The sequence below is a fragment of the Carex rostrata genome, chromosome 23 (assembly GCF_964058835.1).
Source record: "Carex rostrata chromosome 23, lpCarRost1.2, whole genome shotgun sequence".
Classification (NCBI taxonomy): Eukaryota; Viridiplantae; Streptophyta; class Magnoliopsida; order Poales; family Cyperaceae; genus Carex; species Carex rostrata.
This window is the reverse complement of record NC_135940.1, coordinates 2,848,615-2,876,549: the sequence shown is the minus strand read 5'-3', so window position 1 is coordinate 2,876,549 and position 27,935 is coordinate 2,848,615. Positions and strand designations below refer to the sequence as shown.

General features: G+C 34.4%; 3 protein-coding genes and 1 long non-coding RNA gene across 5 annotated transcripts; 2 read left to right on the top strand and 2 right to left on the bottom strand.

Moving 5' to 3' along the window:
- The first annotated feature begins 4,068 nt into the window (after positions 1-4,068).
- LOC144574489 (putative disease resistance protein RGA3) lies at positions 4,069-8,427 on the top strand. Its single transcript, XM_078324442.1, has 2 exons — positions 4,069-5,107; positions 6,402-8,427. Exons 1-2 carry the CDS (start codon positions 4,526-4,528, stop codon positions 7,359-7,361), a joined length of 1,542 nt encoding a protein of 513 aa, XP_078180568.1. The 5' UTR covers positions 4,069-4,525; the 3' UTR covers positions 7,362-8,427.
- A 1,834-nt stretch (positions 8,428-10,261) lies between these two features.
- On the bottom strand, positions 10,262-12,073 carry LOC144574803 (uncharacterized). Its single transcript, XM_078324870.1, has 3 exons — positions 11,867-12,073; positions 10,863-11,063; positions 10,262-10,585 (listed from the first exon to the last, which is right to left on the bottom strand). The coding sequence occupies exons 1-3, from the start codon at positions 11,975-11,977 to the stop codon at positions 10,532-10,534; spliced, it is 366 nt and encodes a 121-aa protein (XP_078180996.1). The 5' UTR covers positions 11,978-12,073; the 3' UTR covers positions 10,262-10,531.
- On the top strand, positions 10,525-10,791 carry LOC144574804 (uncharacterized). Its single transcript, XR_013518293.1, has 2 exons — positions 10,525-10,644; positions 10,723-10,791. It is a non-coding gene; the product is annotated as an uncharacterized LOC144574804 (long non-coding RNA).
- Positions 12,074-12,935: 862 nt separating the features above from the next.
- On the bottom strand, positions 12,936-18,643 carry LOC144574528 (MATE efflux family protein). 2 transcript variants are annotated; one of them, XM_078324487.1, is made up of 12 exons: positions 18,218-18,643; positions 17,988-18,119; positions 17,250-17,395; positions 17,004-17,139; positions 16,783-16,879; positions 16,547-16,647; positions 14,956-15,119; positions 14,784-14,855; positions 14,217-14,333; positions 14,034-14,129; positions 13,673-13,794; positions 12,936-13,265 (listed from the first exon to the last, which is right to left on the bottom strand). In XM_078324487.1, exons 1-12 carry the CDS (start codon positions 18,561-18,563, stop codon positions 13,184-13,186), a joined length of 1,611 nt encoding a protein of 536 aa, XP_078180613.1. In that variant the 5' UTR covers positions 18,564-18,643; the 3' UTR covers positions 12,936-13,183. The 2 variants fall into 2 exon arrangements, with proteins under 2 accessions (XP_078180613.1, XP_078180614.1); XM_078324488.1 differs by having other exon boundaries at positions 17,250-17,392; positions 18,218-18,617.
- Between the last annotated feature and the right edge of the window lie 9,292 nt (positions 18,644-27,935).

Genomic DNA, 27,935 nt, shown 5'->3' with positions numbered 1-27,935 from the left:
ACTGTAATTTTCGAAATTTGCCAAAATTGAATAACTGTGGAATTAATGCACAATATACAAAAGATTCAGAACTGAAATGCTGAATTATCTTCTGTTTGAAGGGTTTTTTATACAAATGTTTACTCTGCTTTGTTATTCTCGTTTTATGGTTCTTTGGTCTGGGCTGTGCCTTCTTTTCCATTTTGTCATTTTCTTTGTTTCTCCTTTCCTTTTGCGTATTTGGATGTCAATGCAAATGGTGTTTAGTTGTGAACTCTTGTTTGTTTTTTGAAGTTTATAAATAGAACACCTTTGTCACGCAAACAGTACTTCTTGCCTACCAATGAAGAGTAAAGTGTTGGTTAATTACATTAAGCAACGACCCTGGTGCTGGTGGTCTCCTCCATAATTGCGGGACGGGTGACATCAGGGGACAGGTTCAATCACATTGAGCTAATTATTGAGCCTAATTTATGGCATGACCTTGACCAGCTCTAATTTATGGTATTACCTAATTATATATTGAGCCTAACCATATCTAGTTTTCAACACAGACCTTGCATTATGAAAAAAATCTCTTCTCAAATAAATGCTTATCAGTGAGCCATTAATTGCACAAGAAATTTAGAAAAAGCAAAAAGGTTTCCTATGATTAAATTAGTCATCACTAAACATTAAGGTTACTTTTACATTTTATAATTTGTAGTGCCAATTTTCTCTGGAATTGTAAAATGCATAGCTCACTGAAGCAGTGCATAACTAATGCCACACCCGATCAATAATAAGATCTTGTTTCCAGATGATTGGTGACTCTGCTCAAATTGAATATTCATTACTATTTACTAGTATCTTGTCTCGTGATTTGCTACGAGTTCAAAATTCAAACAAAAAATACAACAAATAGAAGCAAATTAGGTCAAATATTTGCATCTTTAACAATATTTATTATCTTTTTATATTTTTTGTTTCTGTGCAATAAAATAAACTATTTTGTCTTTACCTCTCCGTTAAATAGGAAAGTAATAAAAGGTAATCAATATTTTAGTGAGCAAATATGGTAATTACTTTCTTATTTTATGTCATCAATAACATAAAAAGAAAGAAATATTATCAATTAATTGTTTTTATGACAACATTCATAAATCACAACGATTTAAATCACAACCATTGGTGGATCAGGACACTCATGTGCTTAATATAAGAGAAAGATTCATAACAATTTATTACTATTGTTATTTTTATTATTTCTATTACATCATCACTATCATCATTATTTAAATGACCATATATAACTTACTGTCATTACTGTGTTATTATAACCATCACCATTAATGTTATTAACAATATCATTACCATTATAATTAATAATCAATATTATTAGGGGAGTGCTATATTGAGGGCATATATTCTAATTTTGAGAGCTAAGAGAATTTTTTTCTCTAAATACCAATTTTATCCTTCCACTTTCCTCTCTAACCCATTTAATACAAGAACTAAAGGAAGGTTCTCTCACAAATAAAGGAAAGTTCCTTCTGACCCACTTTTCTCTCTAACCCAAATAAAAGGAAAGTTTCCCGTGGTAAACCGCCAAAGATGGATGGTGACTGGTGAGTGCTGAGACATGTGTTGCTGCTCAACAGTTCATTTTTTTTTCTTCTCTTTTTCTGAGATAGATGCCCTGTAGGTGTTGCTGCTCTGCCTACGGGCTTTCACTCAAATAAAAAAAAGGTGCTACAGCTCAAGTTTTATTTTCTTTTTTTATCGCCATAGATATATTTCATTGAATGAGTAACATACATCAATTACTTCCTATCAAGAGAAAAAAATCTCCTACCAAACCATAAAACAACTGAAAATAACGTAGCCTCTGTCCCAGTCAGTACCATAGTGCCTACAAACCTCCTATATTACTTACCGAAATGAGAGAAAAATAAAAGAAATATGCCCTAAAAAAGTTCCATAATGCAGTAAAGGAAAAAAAAAATAAAAAATCAAGTTGTGCGCGCTCTGTTGTTGTTGTGTACTTTGGCTATTCATTGTGTAATCCGTTCAAGCAATGGCTGAGGTGCGATAATATGCTGGCAGTATGCTTGGTAGTTGGTGCAATATCCAGTTCAGTGATGAAGCTGTCAAAGAATTGGCCTTTAAAGTTCTGTCTTGTTGTCCTTGCCCAGTTGGCAAGTTTCTGTGCGCCTTGTAGTGCTCCCTTCCTTACGTGTTTTATTAGTCGTTGTCGTGAGGTTGAGAACAATGCAATGCACTCCGCCACTGTGTTTGCTGCCATCAATGCTATCTTGTATCACCGCTCGTACCAGTACTTGGCAATCTGAGAGCAGTGTGAACTATGGTCGGTGAGTGCATATATTTAGTGCCTCGAGCAAGGCCATTGCTTCAGTTTGTACCAATGTTGAGGTTGTAGTTGAGTGGTAAAGTGCATGCATTAGCCTTCCTGTCTGATTGTAGCACAGTACCCCCGTACCTGTTTTGTTATGGGCGTCACATGATGGCATGTTCCGTCTAGTTGAATCAAATTTGTACCTACTCAAGTTGAATTTAAACTATGCAAAAGGTATGAGGAAAAAACTAGTGCCAGTGTTGGAACTGAGAAGGTTGATTTGCCTATTTAGGTGAAATTGTATCAATGGAGATGCATTTTCTAAAATCTCTGCATGCATTTGTTGGAAGGTATCTATAATATTTTTTTGGTTTTAGCAATGCGCCTAGGTCAGCCTTTCAGAATTCTATTGGTCGTCTCTTATTTTACACAGATAGAAGTGGTAAATGGGTCAATATTATTTCGGTATATGTCGGATTGATGAAACAAAAGTATATATTGGTAATATTTCTCTCTAAAACAGATGTTATTAGAAGGACATGAGAAGTATTAATTATATCTAAAAAAATAATAATTGAAGAACAAAATCTGTGTGATTTTCCCAATATGATGAATATAATGTATGAGAAAAGATAATTCACATGGTCATAACTTATAGGGGTACTTCCAAGATAATTCACAATTCACTTGGATATAAATGATAATTGTTCGAACATGTGTCATTCCCAGCAATTACACATAAAGATAGATAGATATTCTTATAAGCAGAAGAGCGCGTACTAAGCTCTCTAATACAAAACCAGAGAGTATATCCAAACAAGGGACGTTCAGAGAATTTTAGGGGACAAAGGAGAAATAATGGAGGTGCAGTTTGATTGTTTTTCGTTTCCGTCTAATTTCAGCCACAATTTCAATCATAGATCCGCAAATCAACACGCTAGCTAGATTTACTCATTTAGTTATTTCCTTTTATGTTAAAGTGTGCAGGTATTAATGATTCTTAGGCATATATAGAATTTAAAGAACAAGGACAAATTAGGTATTAGAGTGAAAAAAATTCTCTTAGCTCTCAAAATTAGAATAAATGCCCTCAATATAGCACTCCCCTATTATTATATGAGGAGGATTCAAATGCTTTCATTTTTTGTGCCTTTATCATGCCTCCATTTGAACTCCTCTTATTATATATAATAATCATTTACTATATGAAGTAAAAGGATTCACTCCAAGGTCTGTGAGGTGCTGGATCAGCATAATTTTAAGTGTGCATCGAGCTGCAACAAACTGAGTTGGACGTGGCTTGTCTTGCTTGTTTTAAAAAAAAGTGAGCTAGCATTAGGTTTGAGTTTAAAAAAAAAAAGTGGCACGTGATGTGCTAATTAATTAGCTCGCTAAGCTGGACCGATCTGGCTCGTGAAACTTGTTACTTTTCTTGATCCCGAACTCACGGGTGAGAGAGAGAGAGAGAGAAGACTACGATGAGAGAGATTGAGGAAGCGGACGTGAATAGGAAGAGACAAGGTCAAGAGCGGAAGGGAAGGCGAAGGGAGAGGGGAAGAAATAGGAATTATGAAAGAAGAAAAAAAAATGGAGGGATCAGGAGAGAGAAAAGAGGGTTGTACACCAGTACATGCGGGATGGATTCAGACTAGATCAGCTGGTTACTAGATTGAGCCAGATCGAGCGAGCCGGACCAAGTTCAAACTCACTCATTTTCGGACCGAACCAGAACGAGCAAACGAGCAACTCAAGGATACTTGGTCCCTTTGTGTCTAGCTTGACACGCATTCTCTCCCAGATGGCACAGGATGAAGTGGGGCAGCTGTTGGGCGTTCCTGGTGAGGTTGTCAAACTCACCCGCATGGTTCACCAGATTCAAGGCGTCCTCGTTGATGCTGAGAGGAGGCAGAGAATGAAAGCGAAGCCATCAACCGCTGGGTCAAGAAACTCAAGGATGTCATGTATGATGCTGATGATGTAATTGATCTCTGCTGCATCAAGACTGATGAAGGACGTGCCCAGTCTGGTTCATCCTCATCTTCAAAGACTAGTTGCGGCATCCATTTCCTATCTTGTTTCCGGAATCCGATTTTTGCTCGTGAAATTGCTGGCAAAATCAAAGAGCTCAATTCAAGAATGAATTGAATTGTAGTACAAATAGGCTTCTTGGGTCTTATTGAAAATAGAGGTGCCTCCAGTGAAGCTCGACAAATGGCCTCCAATATAAGCCGTGAAACCGATCCACTTATTGCTTTGTCCGATTTAGTTGGAGAAAAAATTGAAGAAGATACAGAGCAACTTGTCAAGCTATTAACCCTTGATGTAACTGAAGGGCACGCGAATATTCCAATTGTTGCGATTGAGGGGATGGGAGGAATAGGAAAGACCACTCTAGCAAAAAAGGTGTACAATGATCCGACAATTCAACAGAATTTTGAGCATCTGATTTGGGTTTGTGTTTCAAAAGAAATTAAGCAAGTAGATTTGGTGAAAAATGTGATTAGGGTGGTTGGAGGTGATTGTGGCGCGGCAGAGAAAAAATCGGAGTTGGTGCCCATGCTTCAGCAACTTATCCAGGGAAAGAAGTTTTTCCTTGTTCTAGACGATATTTGGGCGGAGAGTGAGCAAGTGTGGCATGATCATTTGCGAGTCCCGATGAGTAGTGGTGCCCCCGGGAGCAGAGTGCTTATTACTAGACGAGATGGCGAGGTTGCTATGCGGATGAGAGCTATTCATACTCACAAGGTCAACGGGTTAACAGACGAGGATGGCTGGTCTTTGCTGATCAAACAGGTTAGCCATAATAACCACTCGATTTGCTGTCCATTCAGTTGCACTTGTAAACTACTTGATTAATTCTTCGAATTACACATATGGTCCTTAATTTCACATATTTACATGTTATATTGAGTAACAATTAGGATTAAATTAATTTGTTTTATTGATTGGAGATATGCTACATTTGGAAGTTTCAAAATGAAACGTTGTTTTACAGAAAACAAAGAAAAATTAATTCAAGATAATTGAACCTTGAAATAAAACAAAGCAAAAATAAAATAAAAGGAAACTGCTAAAATAACACTCTTCCGAGTCAGTTAATGGGGGATCAATTTAGGTATTTCCATTGAGAGTATACTTCTTCTAATTGATGAAGACTGTCCACAAATAATTGCACACCTTTCTTTTCAACAAATAAACATTGTGATTAATAGAATTTCTTTGCATCTCTTATATCCTTCCTTTCCTGCTACCCACCTGTGAGCTCCTTCCTCTTGCAAAGTAGCGCGCGCCCCAATCCTGGATCCGTAAAGAGAACTTGATACTCACCATTTCAGTCTCATCATCATCTAACAATCAGTGAATAAGTATCTACAATCTTCATTTGCAAACCCTTCACATAAGAACTTCCAACGTGTTTTGTCAATCTCATTCAAGACCCAAACCAGCAATTTAAAAACCAACATGAACTATGTCAGAATACTTCAAAGGACTGGGCTTAAACCATTTTTTAACTGGTTTGCTCTGCTTCGAATGTGGCAAAACATAATCATCAGTTTCAACAATTGGTTCAGATCAATTCATACATCTTTAACTTCTATGAGCCTGATTCAAACCTAGACCATTTGGTTAGATGGAACTGCAAGAGTTGGGATGTATGGTTTCTGACTTATACCCTGACGACCACCTTTCATGCCTCTTCCATCAGCATAAGCTGGTGAGACGGCTGAAAAACAAGTTTTTCTCAGGTATTCAAATCAATTTAGGATTTGATTATCCAAAGTAACACTCTAATTCTTTTCTCAAAAAAGTAACACTCCAAGTCACCATAAATAAAGATTACACGTACTTTCTTCTAATTGTGACATGTACATAAATTTGGTTAATACATTGGTGGCATTTTTTTCCTTGGCTTTTTCTTTAATTTTTAACAACAATTATGGAGTACAATTGCTCTTTTGTCATAGCCCTAGGTAAAGTTATAATGTCTAGTATGATATAATCTTTACCAAACTAAATTTACTAAAACATTAGACATAAATTGAAACATTGAAGTTCATCACTTCACGTGTATATAATTATTTGACAGGTGGCTTCAAACGGAGTTGAGAATGAGTTTCAAGATCTCAAGGATATTGGGATGCAAATTGTTAAAAAATGCAATGGTTTGCCTCTTGCCATTAAAAGCATTGGCGGTGTACTTTGCACAAAAGGCGATTGGCTAACAGTTCTTAGAAGCAATGTGTGGTCAATGGATGGGCTACCAGGAGATGTCCATCATGTATTTTATTTGAGCTACGAGGACCTTTCTCCACCTTTGAAGCAATGCTTCATCTTTTGTTTCCTCTTTCCTGAAGATTTTGAGCTTTCGAAAAAAGATTTAATCTTTATGTGGCTAGCAGAAGGATTTTTACAAGATAAGGATAATTTTTGGGAGTTGGGAAATGAGTACTACACAGAGTTACTTTGGCGAAATCTTCTAGAAGTAACTGGTTCAACTGTTGATCAGGTACAATGCAAAATGCATGACCTTTTGTGGTCATTTGCCCGTCATTTGGGAAAAGATGAGAACTGTGTATTATGGGAAGGACATGTTTTATCCAGGTATGAAGGCTCACTAAAAGTGCGACGGTTATCAATAGAAGGAAGTAAGGTTAACACTAAAGTAATTAAAAATGAAAAAGAGTTGAGAACAATATTGCTTCGTGATAAAGTTGAAGTTGCACTTGGTGATTTGTGTAAAGTCTTTTCCAACCTTCGCATCTTAGATCTCAATTGGTCCAATTTCTCAAGTTTACCTGATTCTTTTTGTGACCTTGTGCATTTGAGATATTTAGATGTTAGTGGTTCAAATATAACAAATCTTCCGAATTCCATCAGAAATCTCAAATATCTAGTATATTTGAATATTGAATTTTGCTATGATTTGTCACATGTCCCCTGTAGTATTATCAATCTACGGGAACTTAAATTGCTCAATACTTACTATTCAGGAGTCAAGGCAATTCCATCAGGCTTGTATAAACTAGACAAGCTCGTTGAACTATAGGATTCAAACCATACCAGAACTGTGTTGAGGGATTCAGTAGCCTAGAAGCATTAGAAGATCTTTCTCAACTTGTTACTCTTCATTTAGTGTGTTTGGAGAAAATTTCTAATATCAATATTGCAAAAAGAGCACACCTTAGGAGCAAGTCTCGGTTGCATAATCTATACCTTGAATACACGTCACTGATCTGGGAAGATCAACTTTTACTAACGGATGAGAAGAAGATAACAGCTCTGGGCATATTAAATGAGCTTTGTCCTCCATGTTCCCTAGAATTTATTCAAATTGTAAATTATTTTGGTAATCACCTTCCTAATTGGTTAAATTGGGCAGCAGACCTTCCAAACTTGAGATTTGTTGAAATTTCTGATTGTGCGTGTTTTGAGAAGCTTGCCCCGTTAGGCCAACTGCGCAATTTGGATACTCTTTGAATAAATGGTGCATATTCACTTGTAATCGTGGGAAACGAATTCATGCAGGGAGATACGAGGATAGTTTCATCAGAACATTATGTAACAAGCGGTCCTGCCATACTGGCATTTCCCAAATTGAGTCGACTACAATTTGATGGGATGTCCAATTGGAAAGAGTGGCAGTGGAACAACAGGGAGCCAGCCATGCCCAAGCTGAAGCAATTATCTGTTAGAGATTGTCCCCAGTTGATGTCACTTCCAGACGGGCTTTCACACTATGCTACTTCTTTGGAGTACCTAAAAGTTGGCCGTGCTGATGATAGGCTGATCACCATAGAGAACCTCCCATCAATAAAAAATATTTGTGTTTATGAAAACCCAAACTTGAAGAGGATTTCTAATCTACCAAGCACCTTGTATATTGAAATCAACAACTGCCCAAATCTAGAAGTTGTGGAGAACCTTCAAACTTTGCAGAAGATGACATTAATTGATTATAAAATGGAAACTCTCCCAGAATACTTGATGACAACAATACCACAGAAGCTAATAATCCATTGTAGTGATAAGTTACTGTTGGAGATAACAGACCAAGAAGGTGGCTCTGAGTGGCACAAATGCAATCACATACCCACAGTGCAAATCTACTCACAGACCAAGAAGGTGGCTCTGAGTGACTAGCTTCACCACAATCCAGGCATAAGGTTAACGATAGGCCGTTAAGTTAGGTCTAGAGGCGGATTAAACTTAACCCACCTGAGTTTCTGATTTTTATCGATATATTTTTCCACTTTATTCTCTCTTGAGTAAGAAAATAATTAATATTTTATAAATTAATTTCAGATATTATGAATTAACTTTTGGAATATAAACTATTTTTCTGTTATCCGCAATGAGTGTAATAAGCAATTTATTTTCTGTTGTTTATAGAACAGACAATAAAATTGGTAAATTTTGGAGTTTTTGAAGTTTTTGAAGTTTACAAAGGTAAATATGATATTTTTAATTTTATAGGAGGAAATACATAATTTCAAAGTTTTGAAGGGTATACATGCATGAAATGCCCCCAAAATTTATAGTTAGTAGGTACTTATTTATGTTTTATATATCTAAATTATGACCTTCAAATGTTGTATCGGCGGTGATTTATCAATATGTTGTATGTGACAGTAATTTCTATTATGTTATTGTTTGTGTATATAATTATTTGCATGCCAACCATTGTATATTTTTTGAACATATATACAACATGTTGTTTAACCTCTGCTCATAATGTGTTAAAGTTCTTTATAATTTGGTAGCACCAAAATCTTAGTAAAATGAACGAGTTTTATCCTAAATATAATAATATGACTGAATATTCCAATAAGGTAATTATAAATTAAACAAGAGTATCATGAATAGTTACCCGGGAATTTTTTATCCACGCTGGATGGTGAGATCGACATTCAACATATATTATACAGGGAGAATGTTTAGATAACAATAGTTAAGTGGTTGCATAAATTGATAAATATGACTGTCCCAATATAACAAGGAAATTTTTAAGATAAAAATTCAGAAGATATGGCTAAATAAAAGGTATACAATTGAATTATTCTCTTAAAATGTTAAGAACTTATTAGAGATAGTAACTTAAACAGGTACCAGTTTGATATCAATTCTTGTAGGCTACTGGTACTGTATATCAGGGTCGTAGGTGACGTGTTTATGAAATATTGAAATGAAGGTACTTATTGGTCTGTCAGAGTAATTTTCATTTTTTTTTTGCGTTTTCCTTCTTCTGTAGATTATGTGTTGACCTGATCAATACCTGGAATGAATCTAGATGCCGATTGTGCTAAAAAACCCAGTGTGTAAGTTCTAGATGTTGATCTATCAAATACGATACATGCTGGTAAAAATTAAATCTGATCCAAACCAGAAATCCACATATTTGTTCAATATTAAACCTGAATCCGAACGATCTGATTTGTTATTTTTCCTCTTCACCAGTACTTGACTAATGCAAAGCGACTAAACAACAATCCAGATTTTCATCCCTGATCTTATTCAAACGCGAGCAATCCAAAACCAATTTGACCGTAAGCCAGATGTAAAGCCTGTACATTACCAGGGAATACTGGAATTTGTTATTTTCATTATTTCTATGCTTCATAGGACATGATATTTAAAAACCAGTGCTCCCAAAATCACCAAAAGTATTGAAGCAATCTATGAACTTCTGCTCTTAACAATTTCAACTACAAAATGACATAAAATGTCTTTGCGGATCAAAATGATTCATTTACAATGTATAACACTCAGCAATTAATCAAAACCAGCACACTCGAGCAATTTTTTCTTTCTTTACTTAAAAGTTTAAACATGAAAGCTGTGATAGCAACAACACAAAAGACGAACAAAAAAGAAAAGCAAACCAAATCATTCTTCTCCTTTATTTTTTATTTTTTTGAAATCCCGATAGAGGCTATCAGGTAATCATTCTTCTCCTTTAGGGAATTGAATCTAAGCCTTTACAAAGTGTCGGCTTAGAACGAATTCCCATAACATCCAAAGTTCTGAGGCTACATATATTTCAAAGAATATTAAAAATTAATAAATTATACAAATAACCAGAAAGATAGGAATGGAAAATTTAAGCTGCTACAAAAGAATGGGCAAAAATGTATCTGGAAACAATAGAGAAGTGATAATAAACTGGTCATTAATAAAACAAGGATTCGAAAGGTAAAAACGTACATAATTACATTGAATCTACTCCTGATGTAAAGCATGCAAACAGTGAGCAAGTTCTTGTGCAGGATTTGCCTACCAAATGAAATTTTGAATTAGCAAACAAATCAAGAAATTAAGAAATGGAACAAAATGTTCAGTGGTATATGATAATAGGTATCACAAAAAATAAGACACTATTGATATCAATTGTATATTTACTAGTGTATCAGTGTATGTATTTTGCCCCTTTTCATTTTTACTCATTGGGCACACAAGGTAGATGACACTAAAACCTAAATACTTAAAAACTAAGCCAAATGTATTTTATTCCACAGTAACGAGATAAAAAATGTATAAAAGAAGAACTTGCCTTGGAGTCGTAAAACAAGAGAAAGAAGCGCGATTTGGGAATGGATAGCTTTTCAGAAAGAATAGTTGCTACTGCTGCACTAATTTTGTTGTTTGTAACTGGATCAATACCTCCAACTGAGATCAGCTCACCATAAGCCGCTGGCTGCTGGGTGCCACCAAAGCAAATCGGCACTGACCCCTTTAAGACAACCATCACATACTGTGCACACACATAGAGAGATAGACAGAGAGAGGTGTTAAGGCACATAAATTGGGATAATTTCATAAAATGCAGCCTGTTGACCATGGTCTGTTATTAAAGTATAATAAAAAAAAAGTCTGTTATTAACTATAAGGTGCATGCTCTTGCACGTGCTCCTTGTACTGCATATGTATAGGCGGCCACATATGTAGTCAATTTGGATGCATTTTAAACACTGATTGGAGAAATGATCAATAAGAGGATTAATTGGAGCTTAATTGAAAATCTTCAGAGTATAATTGAGGTTGAGTCAGCTAAAGTTGGGGTCAATTTGACCATCCCAGAAACTCAGTACCACCATGTACCAGTTGAGCACATTCTGCTTATAAGAGAAGGATTAGCCTACTTTTGCACAACAGGGGTAACTGAGGCCTGATTGTGATTATAACTTTTCTTTTGTTGTTGTCATAATTGAAGTTGAATCAACTAAATCTCAGGGAACTCACTACCACCTCCCTCCTCCAGAACCCCTTCCCCCCCCAAACTAAAACACTTGCTGGAAACAAAAATTAGACCATACCAGTACACAGTTGCAAAATTGCGGCAATTAATAGTTAAAGGATGAAATCAATTGATCCAATCAACAAGGTCGAGATGATTTGAGCACAACTTGTACTGTTCTACATAAATGTAATTACAACAAAAATTGAGAATAAGGTTTGATGAAATTCCAGTTACCGAAACTATATACTATCATAGACATATAATTTAAAAAAATAAAAGGAAATCAATCGTTAAAAAAGAGGGAGAAGGGAACAGACGTTCAAAGGTTTCTGGATAACGTCAGCGACGACCCTACATGCCTCCGCCAGAAGTGGTGACGTGTCCACCCCCTCCAGACTGACGTTGGTGGATAGGTTCAGACACGGCATCTCTCCAGTCCTTTCTTCCCTCTCAAATTGTGCGGGGATGTGTGTGTGCTGTTTGGTGTGTCAGAGACAGAGACTGAGAGGTGAAGTGAAAAACCCTCTTGCCTAAACCCTGACAATGGTATAACCCATTAGTACTAAACCGGGTTGGACGGAATTGGAACCGTAGAAACGGGTTAACAAACCCGTTTGGTCCAGCCGAAGACCAAATCTGCATATATGACTTGTGAAAAAAAAATCCGGCCGTTTTGCTATAAAGCCAGTGGACCAGGCCCTAGAAAACCGGATTTTTTTTTTACGGTTTGAGGATTTAACTTTTGTCCCTATTTTTTTATTTATTTCCTGTTGTTCAAAATAAAATGTATTAAATCGGACAGTTGACTCAGAAAAAAATAGTAGAAAAATATCGTGCATTAAATATTTTTTTATTTTATAATTTGAGACCATGTCATAAAGCTGTTATCTCATAAAAAAAAATATTCTTTTTATACAATAAAAAGTACAAACTATAATTAGAAAAATAATTTTGTACGATAACAAATATGTCGTCAAAATTCACTTTAACAAACTCTGTGATATATCCTTCCTTTGTCGCAAGCCACTGACACGTGCATCACGAGTTGATTATAAGGGGTAACAGGATTGTCCTAGAGAATTTGCAACAGAATCTATTGAAGAAAAAACGTAACGTGATGTAATTAATGCATTGTAATTTAATCATGTAACATAATAATACATGATTAAAATTTACTTTTACGTAATCGATATTTAATTATTGTTTTCAAGTTTTAAATAATTAGTTCAAAATATATAATAGTAACAAAATATATAAAAAAATAAAAACTTTACAAAATAAATTATAATTAAGAAATAATGTTAAAAAATTTGATCTCATAACATGTCACGCGAAGTGGTGTAACTGAACTAATTTGCATAACATAATGAGGCACAATTCCAGTTCTTGATCTCGTATCAAACGATTGATTTTATCTAATAAAATATGTTAGCATGAATGTACAAAACTATGCATGTACTAAAAGTTAATACTCCTATGAACTATACAACATGTTCTAAGCTCCAGCAAACTCTTATTGTGTTAGCTTCATTACTTGGGTAAGCATCCGAATTTGGCATTGAGATATAATGTGCTGACTCTTTCTTCAATATTCATGGCCTACTTTGTTTCTCTTCCCAATTTCGATGCTTAAATTAAAATTTATCATTTCGGAATTCCTCATCTGAATCTAAATTGGACAAAATCATCTTCCAGGGTCCGCTTCTGGTTCTTAGCCTGAAATTTGACAACAGTGTTTGCTTCTGATTATGCCCCATTTAGAAGAGATTATAATAATGTTGAACTGTTCAACATGATTTCCATATGAATACGTAATTGAAGACTAAATTTTACACTTTTCAGAATATTTTACTATTTTTTTTAGATAGTTAGAAAATCACTACTTTTGAATGGTCTAGAATCTTTAGATCAAGTTATTTTCTACCTAATCTAAAAAAATTGTAAATTTTTTTCTAAATTATCAGTATAAATTTTGATCTAGAAGTAGAATTTCATATGGAGATCATATTGAACGGTCAGGTCGATTGTTTGGTTTTAAAAATAGAGAAATTGATCCATAGTACAGACCAATATGTGCTATGCATAGCACCACAACCTCACTCATAATAACAATAATATTTTACCTGAGAAATCCAGCTAGTACTCTTAAGGTCATGAAAAGAACTAGGCCGGTCCAGACACCAGTAAGACCCAATCCTGGAGTTACCAGTAAAAGATATCCACATGATACCAATCCTACAAAAAACTGCACATATAAAGACAATATAAAAATTAATTAGCTCATTCTTGTCAAGGAAAACACATCAGTTAGAAGTCTATTTCTGAAAATATTCATAACTGTGTAATTGGCCATCACCTTTTTATTTAGAAAACATTAATTAGTCAATTGACTTCTTCAGGCTTACAAAATTTATAAAAGTTATGAAAAAGGACAAAAAAAAATCATGAATGAATCAAGGCTACAAATAGAATGAAATTACAAACCATCGAGTATGCAGCATAGGCAAAATCAGAGACACCATAGTAGAGCCCATCTATCACAAAAGCTATAGCATTGATCGGTTGAGAAACGGTAACAAACTGCATTGAATAATAAACGACATTTTGAATGAATGGAGAAATCTCATTGCATCAACATGAAAAGCTAATCGAGAAAAGTAATTTTACCCAAAGTCCGGATCTTGCAATTTCTAAAACTTGAGAATCAGAAGTAAAGACTAATGAGAATGTCCCAAATCCAAAGAAGAGCACAACCGCCAATCCAGCTCCGGTTATTCCACCAATCTACTAAATTTCAAAAAATTCACTGCATTAAATGACATTAGAAATATAAATAATTAGGAGTGAGGCTATAGTACTATGCATAACGGGAATTGGTCTGTACTATGTAATCAGAATCTTCGATTTCAAGGTCCAAACAGTCAATCTGAACCGTTCAACATGACCTTCATATGAAAATGTACTTGTAGATCAAATATTACATTTTTTACAATTTTTTTACTATCTTTTTAGATAGGTAGAAAGTCACTTGATCTAAAAATTCTAGACCATTCAAGAGTTTGTCCGCAAGTGCATTTTCATATGGACATCATGTTGAACAGTTCCAGATTGACTATTTGAACTTTGAAAGCAAAAATATTGATCCATGGACCAATTTGCGCTATGCATAATACCATGGCCTCACTCATTAATAAACTAAACATAACATAGGCTAAAAGAGTTAAAACCTTGTACCTGTAGCACTCTGTAAATAATAACCCGGGCTTGTTTGTAATTCCCTTTTGTGTATTCACCTGCAAGCAGGGCCTACCAAGGATTTCATCACTACTAAGATTAGTTCCACTGTAATGAATTCAAAAGAGGGTATTTTTGAATTAACAGGGTGCTTTTGGAATAATTTACAAACCTGACCAGCAAGGGCAAGAGCGTCATTGAGTAGTGATACAGCCAACCAGACTTGCAAGCAAATCTGGTACCCGGCCATGGGAACTGGCCCTTCTCTTGCAGCAAGTGAAGTTGCAAGAGTTGTAGTTAATAAAACTGCTATTGTTCTTCCTATTAGTAACCCACCTATAACAGATGTTGTGATCGTTAGCCCTTGGGAGTTATAATAAATGCAGAAGAGAAGAACAATTCATATCTACTGATGCAGCCAATTAATGCGAGAAACAAAAGGAAATATGGTGCTACCAATTAACGGCTCATTAAAAGTATAATATCGTGGCTCATTAAAGAGAAAATCCTACTGCTTTAAAAGCATATATTGCAAGATTTTGTAACAGCTCATTTTTGTTTTCCTTTTATTATAAATAAGCTCATATGTTAGAGGAGAGGGAAGATTAGATTAGAGTTATTTATTTTTGTCTTAGTGTGATGCTAGTGATGCTAAGTTTAGGGTGAGTGAGTCCCCTTCGGGTCTCCTGTGGGTGAGCGAGTCCCCCATTGGATCCCTATTGGGTGAGTGAGTCCCTTAAGGATTGAGTGAGTCCTCTTTTGGTTGATAAGCCCCAACAAAAATTTTGTATCGTTACAATTTCTTCTTCTTCTTCTTCTTCTTCTTTTTTTTTTTTTTTTTTTTTTTTTTTTTTTTTAGTTTTTTCAGTTTTCAGTTTTCATGTCTGAAATATTTTCCGCTATCATCGACCCCTAAAAAAACCTCAATTACTTGGCGTTTGTATCCTCTGAGTTATCTAAACTTTTCACTTTATCTTAAAACCGGGCCAAAAGATTTTTCAGTGCCTATTTAGATGCACTGGGCAGTATTAATATAATCTGGGTTGGTTTAAGAATCGTGCTAAATGGTTCAGATTTTGCACAGAATCAACTCAAAATTTGAGATATCTTAGGGGATGCGAATTTAATTACTTGTGCATGCCATGAAATACAAGAGCAATGGACAAGAGAAATATCATTTATTTATTGTTGCTAATTCCTTCAGAAGCAGTTAGACTATTTGCTCAACTGGTTTCCTTGGTTGGGCTTAAGACTTAAGTTAAAGTTTACATTTGGTTCCTTAAATTAAGTATGAAGGGTAAAGTTCATGTATACCCCTCAAAAAACTTGAAATTACGTACTTCGCCCTCTAAAATTCATAATATCATATTCATATTTACCCTTCTATATTTCTAGTACTCACAAATTTACCCAATTTATTGACTTTTCTATTATAACTCATTTTAAATTTATAAAGTGCCCATTTTACCCTTTATTAAAAATTAAAAATAAATTTATAAAGTACCCCTTTTATATTTAGAAGGATAAATATGATATTTTGAATTCTAGAAGGGGAATACGTAATTTTGAGGTTTTTGAGGGGTATACATGAAATTCCCCCAAGTATGAATAAGTATCCTGAAAAATGAGAAAATAGAAGCATGTCCCTCAAAATAAAATAAAGTACTAAATTTCTAATAATGTCCAAATACCATACATCTTTTAAAGATCCAAGGGGAAAAAAAAGGTAGATCATATTACCATAGAATAAAAAGAAAACAAACCTGATTTTAAGTATCTTGTTACGCCATCACCAATAACACTTGGGGAAACAAGAACAACTTGTTCATTCAATTTCGATAGCAAGATAAAGGCAATCAGATACCTATTAATTAAATTTAAATAAAATCAGAGGCAAAATTTAAAAGATAATAATCAGAGAGAAACAAGTAGACACAGTTGTACTTGAAATGGAAGGATATATTATACATTGCATTTTATGGTGGTGTCTTTAACATACTCAGAGGTCACTGTGGCTATCGCTGCACCCCTGACACCTAGGCCCACTACAAGTATCAGAATCACATCCAAAATTGCATTTACAAGGTTCCCCAAACCTACAAGATGGTGCATATATACATATACTTATTGTATTTGAAGATAAGTACTAGGAAAAACATAAACCATGAAAATATTTTTGTGTACCACACTTTAAACATTAGCCTGTAAAATTGAACATACCAACAGCAAATAATGGTGTTTTGGTATCTTTAAACCCACGAAATGTGCCTTGTGCTGCAAGTGCAATTACAATTGGTGGGGCCCCATAAGCCCTTAATGTAAGAAATTGCTCGGCCGGTGCTCGCATCGGTGAATCCTGTGCAGAAATGTAAACTAAAATTCATAAAGAGAAGCAGAAGAAAAAGAAAAAAAAAATGAGAAAAATATAAGTATAAATAATTAGGTTGATTTACAATTAGGACGTACTATAGGTATGCCCATTGCATTCATCAAAAATCCAGATCCAAACAACAATGCAACTGCCTCCAATAACCCGATACCGGCTGCTAAAGCAAGGGATGTTGATACAGCTGGCAGATACTTCCTTCTCTTTTTAGCCTCGGAAACTTCTTCTAATAAAGCAAAAATTATATATTCAGTGAAAGCAACAATGTAAATTAAGGATTTTTTGGCAAATTGCACCCATTATCTGTATTTTTATGCAAAATAAATCCAATGACTATTGGCAATTGCAAATGGGAAGTGAGTAATCCAAGAAAAATGTTCTTCATATTGTATCAGTAACTTCTTTTCATTACATGACAAAGACTCCTATTTGTGATTTCTGATTTTTTAAACCCATTCCTACTAATTCATAAACAATTATATATTCTAGTCTTCTACTCATTGCAATACAGCATATGATTTTCAGAGAAGAAGGCAGAATAAGTAAGAAAGAAATAATTGGAGTGAGTGCAATCTGATCTACTGGGATTATATTCCTCCAATATGAGGTCATTTTCGTGTTAAAATACTTAAAAATAAAGTTTGTAGGTATTACAGACTGAGACTGCAATCATTTGATTAATTTTATTTATTTCCAAGGTCCAAATATACAGTTAATGCTGGAGTACAGATTTTTCTGCAAACACTAATGAAGTGACTTTTTTTCATATTAGTCCCTCGCATTTATGTAAATTCAACCAAGATTAGTTTCATGGATACCTTGGCTAGCATCCAATGCTTGTTGCTCTGCTACAAAAGATGTGGTGACATTCAGCAATGGAACATTAAGTAACTTTGAAACCAAATTGAAAACCGACACTGACACACCAACGGCTGCCAGATCAGCAGAACCTGCTTCATCAAGTTACAGTTAGATATCTTACTGGTACAAATTTCTAATTTTACACCTAACAATTATAATTTTCTACAATTGAAACAAATTTACACACCGAGATGTCCGACAAATGCGGTATCAACAAGAGAAGCAAGTGGATCAGCTGCGAGCGCCAGCACAGCAGGCAACGCTATGCTAACTATCTCCAATCCAATCTCATCTAACTTTAACCAATCAAGAACCCTCAATGGTTTCCCCGATTTGTCTTTCTCAGGTTTCTCCTTCTGTGTTTCTCCGATTGGTTGTTCTGACCTCGGAGGAGCGGTGTAACAGGGAAAGGTTTTGGTTCTAATTGGTCGTCGATTTCGATTGCGATGGCGATGGTATCTCCTAATTGGTCGTCGTGAAAATGCGTAGGTTTGGATCGGTGAGGAAAGAGAAGAGAGTGAGGTTCCCGCCATGGCTGGCTGGGATTCTGGGAATGAGAGAGGGAAATCCTTGTCGATATTTCTCTAGGAAAAAAAAAAATCTTTTCCCTCGTAGAAGACCTCTGCTCTGAGCTGCGGGTTTGGGGCTGTCAATCCATATCGGTAAAACCGAATCGAATCCGATAACCAGATCCGATACTGTATGGATAAATTCATATAAATAAAAAAATTATCCAATAGTTCATTAGATAAACATATAAATTTTGAAAAAAGACTCACCTGAATTATTAGGTCCATATTTATGTTTTACACGATCCGATTAAATGTTTGTTGAGAGTCCGATAAATAATGATATTTAAATTTAAATATCATTTGAGACATTTTAAAGCTATATTTATCAGATATGTTTAAGAAAATTAAATCGTAACTAGTCATATAAATTAATTTAATTAAAACTATTATTCTTAGTTTATACATTGATAATATATAATAAGAGGAGGGTTCAAATGCCTCCATTTTTTATGTCTCCACCATGTCTCCATTTTTAAAAACTTTAATAATTCAAAATTTAAAACTTAAAAGTTAAAATAAAACCGTTAGATATGATCTACATATGAGGAGGTCTCATATTTTTCTTCTCGCTTTTTTTATGTAACTTTCTCCTTCATACTGTCATCTCATATCTCCAGCTGAAATTCGGAGAGAAGGATAGCAAATTCGGAGATTAGAATTCCACCTCCAGCTTGATTGTCTAAAAATTTGTTTTAAACACTTCACTTTTTCCAACAAAACAACTTGTACTGAAGTCGACGTTGATATTGCAACCTGTTATCAAAGCAGTTTGAGAATATGCGTTTTGTTACTAGCTCAGTTAAAAATAGTGTGGGTCTTTTAGCTGATGAGAACTCAAAGGGTGTAAGAAGAGAAAGAGATGGAGCTAAGTTAATCATTGATTAATTATTGTTTTAAAAATATTAAACATAATTAATTTTAGTTTTGAATATATTTTATATATACTAAAGTTATATTGGGTAAATATGAGAGTTATTAAATTTTTAGATGATAAATACGTAATTTTACTATTTTTGAGAGGTATATATATATGAAATTCTCCCAATTTTAATAGATTCACATTTGAATTATAGTATAATCCGATTCCGATCCGTTGATAGACAGTCTAGCGGAGTTAAATTTGATTAGAAATTTGTGGGGTCCACATTCCATTGAGCGTACAAGATACAAGAGGTGAAATAGACCCGGTCCGACCTGAATGCGTATCCTCTGCAATAACTCAAAAAGGAATCTTCTGAGTTATAGAATATTTACCGTCCAATTAACTTTAAGATTCGTGTGAATTAAATCTACACTAATATTAAAGACTCCTATGTTTTAGGCTGGAGCCGGATGGGCTCCGTTTACAATCGGACGGTCGATATGTATTGACTCGAAAGATGCTCTTTTTGAGTTAATGCAGACGATGCGAACTCGTCCAACTTTCCGGGAGGTTTTTAAATTCATTGTATTATATTTAATGTAACAATATCCATAACGGGTTAATTGTCCAGCATCATTGACTCGTTATAGATGAATTAAGTGATTTTGTGAAACATGGAGATGGTCGTTTGTAAAGCGAAGGTTTGCCATTGGTTTTTTGTGTGGTGTGTTGCGGCTTCATTAAAAGATATTTATTTCTCCGACCCAAAAGTACTGGAAGTACAGTTTTAAACGTGGTACACTTGTACTCTCCATTTCTATGTTTTCATCTTGTAATATTTTTTTTATAATTTATATTGGTTGAGATTTACTGACACAATTTAATTTAATAATATTAATAAAAATATATATCAAATATATAAATTAGAGGATAATAAGATTTATGGATCATACGAAATTATAAATTTTTTTCTTACGATTTTTTGTATGAACTTAATCAATTGTCAATTATCTCAATCATTACCAATTTCGTCTTGATATATCACTATTTTGTATATTTTATCATTTTCCAATAATATATGTTTACAATTTCAAGTGTCAAATTATTATTATTATTATTATTTTATAAAAGCTAGTATATGCCCATTCCATTTGTATGAAATCATCAAGTTTAATTACAAATACCCATGTTCACAGAGCATGCTTTTAGATTGAGACAAAACAACGCATACTTTTAGGCCATGCTCCATGGAGAGGGACAAGTCATTCATTAAAGGGAAGGAAGAGGAAATCTGCACAATCACGGTCAGCCCATGGTCTTCACCTGCTCTAGAAGAGCGTAATCGGAGAGAGAAAGGAAGGAACGCGAGCACTGTACCGAGGGGAACGCGGGGGAATAAGCTTTGTAAAGTTACGAAATTTGTACCCTCCAAATTGGAGTGTATATTTCACTATAGCGAGGGTAGCGGCGCGGTACTCCTTCCCTTTCTCTTCTTTCCCCTTCCTCTCCATACTAAGGTTGTGGAGCACAGCCTTAAGGAATATGATAGTAGCCACGAAGAGCTCAGGAGCTCATTTAAGAATTTAAAGTACGTGGAATATGTGGGATGTACCAAGCCCAAGAACTTCCCCAACAATAGAAGAAGTTGGCATAATGAAGAATGAGCTCAAGCAATAATTTATGATAAATTTTAAGGGGATTAATTTGTAAAACGTAAAGAATAAAATTAGGAAGATAACTAGGTTTACAATATGAAGAAATTCTAGGGAATGTGGAGGATGATGCTCATTTAAAACACTCTCAGTTGTTCTCTTCTTCTCAGTTGTTTGCAAAACTTGATCATTATAGCTTAATGATGTGTATAATAATTTTAATTTTTGTAAGCGATCTTTGTTTAATTTGAAGGTTTACTCTTTTTGCTATGTTCCCATCAGATACTCTCTCTAAGTTGCATAAATTAAGAATAAGTAGCTTTGATAGAGTTTCTAATTCATCTAGACTACTAAATCCCTCCAAATTGTTATGGTATGGCTTCAATCCGTATAGTTCAACGAGCTGCTCTAGTTTATTCAAGCCTGTTGGGAGTCCATCAACTTCTGAGTTGTAAGTATTGAGATAGTTCAATTCTTGTAGATTCATGATACTACGAGGGACATATGACAAATCTTTGCAATTTTCAAGATTCAAATATACAAGATATTTGAGATTTTCAATGAAATTCGGAAGATTTGTTATCTTTGATGTACGGACATCTAAGTATCTCAGATGCACGAGGTCACACAGTGAATCTGGTAGGTTTGAGAAATTGAAGCAACTGAGGTCTAAGATGCGGAGGATCGAAAAGGTTTTGCATAGATTATCAAGTGAAATTTCAGGTTTAAAATGTAGCAACAATGTTCTCAACCCTTTTTGTTTTTTAATTACTTCAGTATTCATCGCATTTCCTTCTATCACTAATCTTCGTAATTTTGGTAAATCCTTACTCCTGGATAAAGTTTGTCCCCCCTGTATTATATAATTTTCATCTTTTCCTAATTGATAGGCAAAAACCCACAAAATGTCATGCATTTTGCATTTTTCTTGCTCATAGTTGTTGCCAGTAACTTCCAAAAAATTTCACATCAGTAATTTCCTATAGTACTCATTCCCTAACTCCCTGAAATTTCTCTTATTTTGCAAAAACCCTTCTGCTCGCCAGAGATAGATTAGTTTGGATTTAAGAAACAAATAATCTTCATAAAAGAGAGAGCAAAAGATAAAGCACTGCTTTAGAGGGAATGGAAGGTCCTCGTAGCTCAAGTAGAAGGCCTAATTGACATCTCCAGACAGTCCATCCATAGCAAGAGGCAAACCATCATGCAAAGCCTAATTGAAATTACTACTTTCTAATATTGCTTGCCATTCGACTCTCGTTTGACCCCTCGTGCAAAGCACACCACCTATGCTTTTAATAGCAAGAGGCAAACCATCGCATTTTTTAACAATTTGCATCCCAATATCCTTGAGATCTTCAAACTCACTCTCGACCCTATTTGGGGCTACCTATCAAATAATTATACACATGAAGTTAGGAACTTCAATGTTTAATTCAATTCTTCCAAAATTAATACCTAGTGTTTAGTAAATTTACTTTTTAAAGATTGTATCATAATAGACATTATAATTTTGGCCAAAATTTACTTTTAAAATTATTTGGCCCATATGGCTGGGACAAAAGGACAATTGTTCAATCTATTGTTTTAAAAATATTAGAAAGAAAAAAAAAAGCTGAGGAACTAAACAATTAATGCTGCCAAATGTATTAACCAAATTTTTGTACGTGTCCAAATTTAATCAAATAACGTATAATCTTTTTATTTCAAGTGAATTAGAGTGTTACTTCTGGTAACATTGTTTAAAACTTTCTAACCTACCAAGACGAAAACCTAATATGATTTGAGCACCTAAAATAAGCCTTTGGTATGAGAGTATGATATTTTTGGACTTCTACAAAAAGATAGATTAAATGCATGACCGTGTGGTTGAGAATCAACCATTTGACAGTGTATTCAGCTTTTGTACAGATTTTTTGCGATTTCAAAACTTTAAATAGTCAAATGCTCAAATATTCTCCATATTAAAATGTATTTGGAGACCAAATTTTATATATTTTTTATTTTACTTTTCTTTTAGGATTCTTGAAAAATATTTTTTTCAGATTTTTATTTTAATTACTTTTTATTGTTAAAAAAATAGTTTTAAACAATTCTTAAAAATAGTAAAAGATTTCCAAAAAATATAAAATTTGGTCTCCAATCACATTTAATATGGAGAACACGTTGATCACTTCAGATTAACTTTTTAAACTTTAAAAATGTAAAACAGACTTTTTCTTTCTTTCTTTCCCTTCCTATGGTTTTATATTTTTTACTTTAAAATTTATATAAATAAACTCTTCTTTTAGTATCAATATATCTGTTGGTGGCATTTCGCCGCCAACCATAAAAAAAAAAAAATGCAAAATTGACTTGGTAGTACCAAGGCAATTCAGTTTTGGCAGTTCTCAAAGTTCAAGTAGTCGATTTGAAGTGTTTCTCCATATTAAATGTCCTTGGAGAACAAATTTTACATTTTCTAGAAATCTTTTACTATTTTTTAGGATTTTAAAAAATATTTTTTAATAAAAAAATTAAAAACACAAACCTAAAATTCAAGGGGTGGTTAGCCGCCTCATTATTTTAAAATTTTTAATCATGTACATTGAAACTTAATTAATTTTTTATAAAAAGAATTTACATGGTCGATTCCTCATAAAATGCTATATGTATATATGCATGTATGTAGCTTAGTAGTTAGAATTTAACTTTTTACTTATAAAAGTTTGAGTTCAAATTTCAACTATTACATATTATGCATTTCATTTTTTAGCCCCCTCCCCCAATCTAAATTTTCTACTTTCGTCTCATATTCGTCTATTGTTGCTTAATAATGAAAACAGAGTAACAAGGAGCTCAAATTTGATATTATTTGTCATTGCATTTTAATACATTTAATCTTGCAAGTACTTAGTTTATGTTTCTATATGAAAAATTGTTTATATTCAACATACAATAACGGACCTTGACTCGTACGTACTTTCACTGTAGCCCATACTTTACCAGCTTTTATTATTACACCCAAACATTTGGAGCGGTGGTTTTTGAACTTGAACTTGAAACCGCAACCAGGAACAAATATGAAACCATACACCATCTATCTCTGGATAAATATATTGACAAAGCTGATTTAACTTCATGCAGCGCATTGTTTATATATTTTTTCATTTTGTATCCGTTAATGGTGCGTTGTATTAAGCCAATTTAACTCTGTCAATATATATATCCTTGTTCTTGCTCTCCTAGAAGGTGGCCTAGTTTCTCTCTTTTTAAAATATTAGGCCCGGCCCATAAATACATTTCTGTGGTGGGAGTAGACGGCCCATAAACTTTCTATTCGTATAAAAATTCGAATTTTCATATGAATGACTTACAAAACTAGAATCCAAACTACTGATAACCTTCTCAAAAGAGGTTGGCAGAGAGTAGACAAATGTCAATTTTGTGGTCAATCTGAAACCATACACCATCTATTCCTAACATGCTCCTATGCAAGGTGCATTTGGTTCTATATGGGAGCATGTCAGGAGGTTAGCCCTCAATGGCACAAATGATCAGATAGATATACTCCATTTTGCAAAAACAGCTACCATATGGACCCAAAAATGCTTTACTGATTGTGTATAGTGCAATTTGTTGGACGTTGTGGAAGCACAGGAATGAACTATGCTTCAATAATGGTAAGAAAAAAATCACCTAGACAAATCATTATGCTAATCATCTCCCTTGTACATTATTGGATAGGTTTGGTGAAACAGGATATCAAAATCTCTACAGCACTGTGGCTTCCTGCTGATTTGGATGTCATCTCCCTGACCTCCAAAAGATGAGCTTGAAGATGAGAATGTCAACATAGGGAATCAGCTAGTTTCATATGCTGCACAAGAGATCGAACTGATGCACTATTGGCTTTTCAGCCAAATTTTGATTTAGCTAGCTATTACCTCAGCCCCAGAGTGTGGCTTATGTCTACCTTAGTTTCTAGCATTTGCTTTTACTGTTGGGATTTAATTTGATGTCAGTTGCATGGTTGCTCATGTTTATTTGGGTGATTTAAGTTTACTTTTGAGACACTCTCTTTTGGTATGACTGTGATGTAACTTTATTTTCTTCAATGAAGATGGACAATTAAAATTGCCTTTTATTTAAAAAAAAAAAATTACACCCAAACATTTCCAACTCCCTGATTAGTGATTCTCATTATCTCTCTATTAAATAATATCAGTATTTATATCCACACAGATATTCGGATATCGAATATCCACATCAAAATTTTCAAATACGGATCGGATATTATCCATACTGTCTCACCTGTACTACTATGTATAGTAGTTCTTGTTTCTGATGAGATCTTTGTGGAAACAAAAATAAATAAATACTTTAGATACTTCAAGAAATAAAATGGGAAGGTTTGGTTCATGAAATTCAAACATGTGATTTAGTGAAACTGAGAATTCGTATCCTCTGAGTTAACTGAAATTTTAAGTTCAGATTTGAACCATCCAATGTAAATCCGCACGAATATTATTTAAGGGCCCGTGCTGTGCATTACAGGCGTGGTCCCAATTAGCTCGTATTCTGATTAAACGGTCCGCAGCTAAATCCAAACGGTACATTAATGCAGAGTAGGGGTGAGTAAATCGCTCATAACTCGTGAGCCGCTCATAACTCGCTCATTAAAAGCTCGCCTAAACTCGCTCATTTATCCGCTCATTTAAACTCGCTCATTAACAACTCGCTCATTTACTTAATGAGCGAGCATGAGCATGACCCAACTCGCTCATAACTCGCTCATTAAGAATTTGCCACATCTAATCCCTGCCACATTTAATCCTATGTAATTATGTGTAACATCAACCTTGTCTCATTAAGATTGATAGATAGTGAGCATAGTTTCATATTTAATCCTGTGTAATATACTAATATTCATAGTTTCATATTCATTTTTTTTTGTAAATCAGCAGAACCAAAACCTCCACCTAAAGCCCAAAACAAGTAATAGTCATAACAACTCATTTAAATGAATTATGACAATTTGTTGGATTTTGTTATGATGACTTTTAACACATTTTGTTATGCGTGGGCATACTATATAATTTTGTTTTGAGTCATAAGTCATAACTCGTGAGCCGCTCATAACTCGCTCATTAAAAGCTCGCTCATTTACAACTCGCTCATTTATCCGCTCATTTAAACTCGCTCATTTACTTAATGAGCGAGCATGAGCATACCCTAACTCGCTCATGCTCGCTCATTAATCACCCCTAATGCAGAGTGCACATGACTCGTAAACTTTTAGTGATAAACTAAAAAGAGTTTAAAATAGTAAAGCAGAAACGACAAAAGTGAAATTGTTATCGACTGTATATTAAACGGGAAAAACAACGTATATGTCTAATAACCATTAATTTTGATTTAATTCTTTCTTTTAAGTGGTTATAATTAGGGGTGTACAAAAATATTGTCAACCCACCCGATCCGTCTGACCCGTCCGACCTGACCCGTATTTTACCGAGTTGAGATGTTACTGGGTCGGGTACGGGTTAGATTTTGACAAACCCATTACTCTGGATCGGGTCATGAATTTGCTCTTAATAATCCGTTTATATCCGGACCCAGCCGTATATTCTCAAATTTACCCGATGTGCCTCCGGAAACATTTTGGTGCGTTTGGATGCACTAGAGAATAGCAAGAATAGCTACTGTTGAGAATAGTAAATTAAAAATAGCGAGAACAGCTACTATTTAAGAATAGCGCTAACTCAAAGCTATTCGGAAGTTGTTTGGATTGAACAATTAGAATAGCTACTGTAGAGATTGAGGCTTTGAGAGAGTTCATTTGCTATTCCATGTTTTTGTAGGAATAGCGAGAACAGCGCTATTCTTGCTGTTCCTGAGTACGTTTGGATGGATGAGAATAACGCTGTTCTCGCTGTTCTCGCTATTCTCGCTGCATCCAAACATACCAGCGGCAAGCCCTCTTTATTTCTACTCAGATTCCAAACAGGTTACTTTGGTCGGAAAAAGAGAAAAGCTGGTTACCGTAATTACCCTTTCCTCCTAATTTTTTCTGTTATCGATCTTTCAATTTTTTTTTTCTGATTTGTTAGAGTTGAGAATTTAGATCATTTTGATGTGAATATTTGGCATCCAAAGAAGGTGAGCTAGGTATGGTTTGTTTGATTGTTTCAATATTTGAGTACTATTGACTTTGATTGCTGGAATGGATCTTTTTTTCAGGAAAGGCCATACCAGTATCTGTCAATTTATCACTTGAATAAGAAAGAAAATTGAAATATTTAGAGATAAATTCGTGTTATTTGTAATTAACACATTCTTGCATTTTAAAAAATGTGGTATTTATTAAAGTAGAGCTGATTATGGTTTGCTTAATGTTGTCATTTTGGTACATTTTTAAGGTATTTAACTGAAGAGTCGTACCAGTATATGTCAGGACCCTGAAATTAGAGCTGACTTCGATTGGTCAAATTTGAAATTTCAAAAGAATGAAATTGTGTTCTTTGTAATTTACACATTCTTGCTTTTTTGTAAACTAAATTGGGTCAAAATTTTAGAATAAAGTAGAAGAATAATTTTTGGAATAACTTTGTTCACTCTATTCTAATAGCAATAAGTGGTATTAAAGGGACTTGTGCAAGAGAGAACATTAGGGGTGTCAATGACACCCGTTTACCCGTTTACCCTATCCGTTTCGTATTCGATAAGACGGGTATGGGTAAGGTTTTTTTTCGTTAGTTTATTGGGTATGGGTATGGGTAAAGATTTTTTTTCGTTAGATAAACGGATATGGATACGGGTAAAGGTTATTTCGTACCC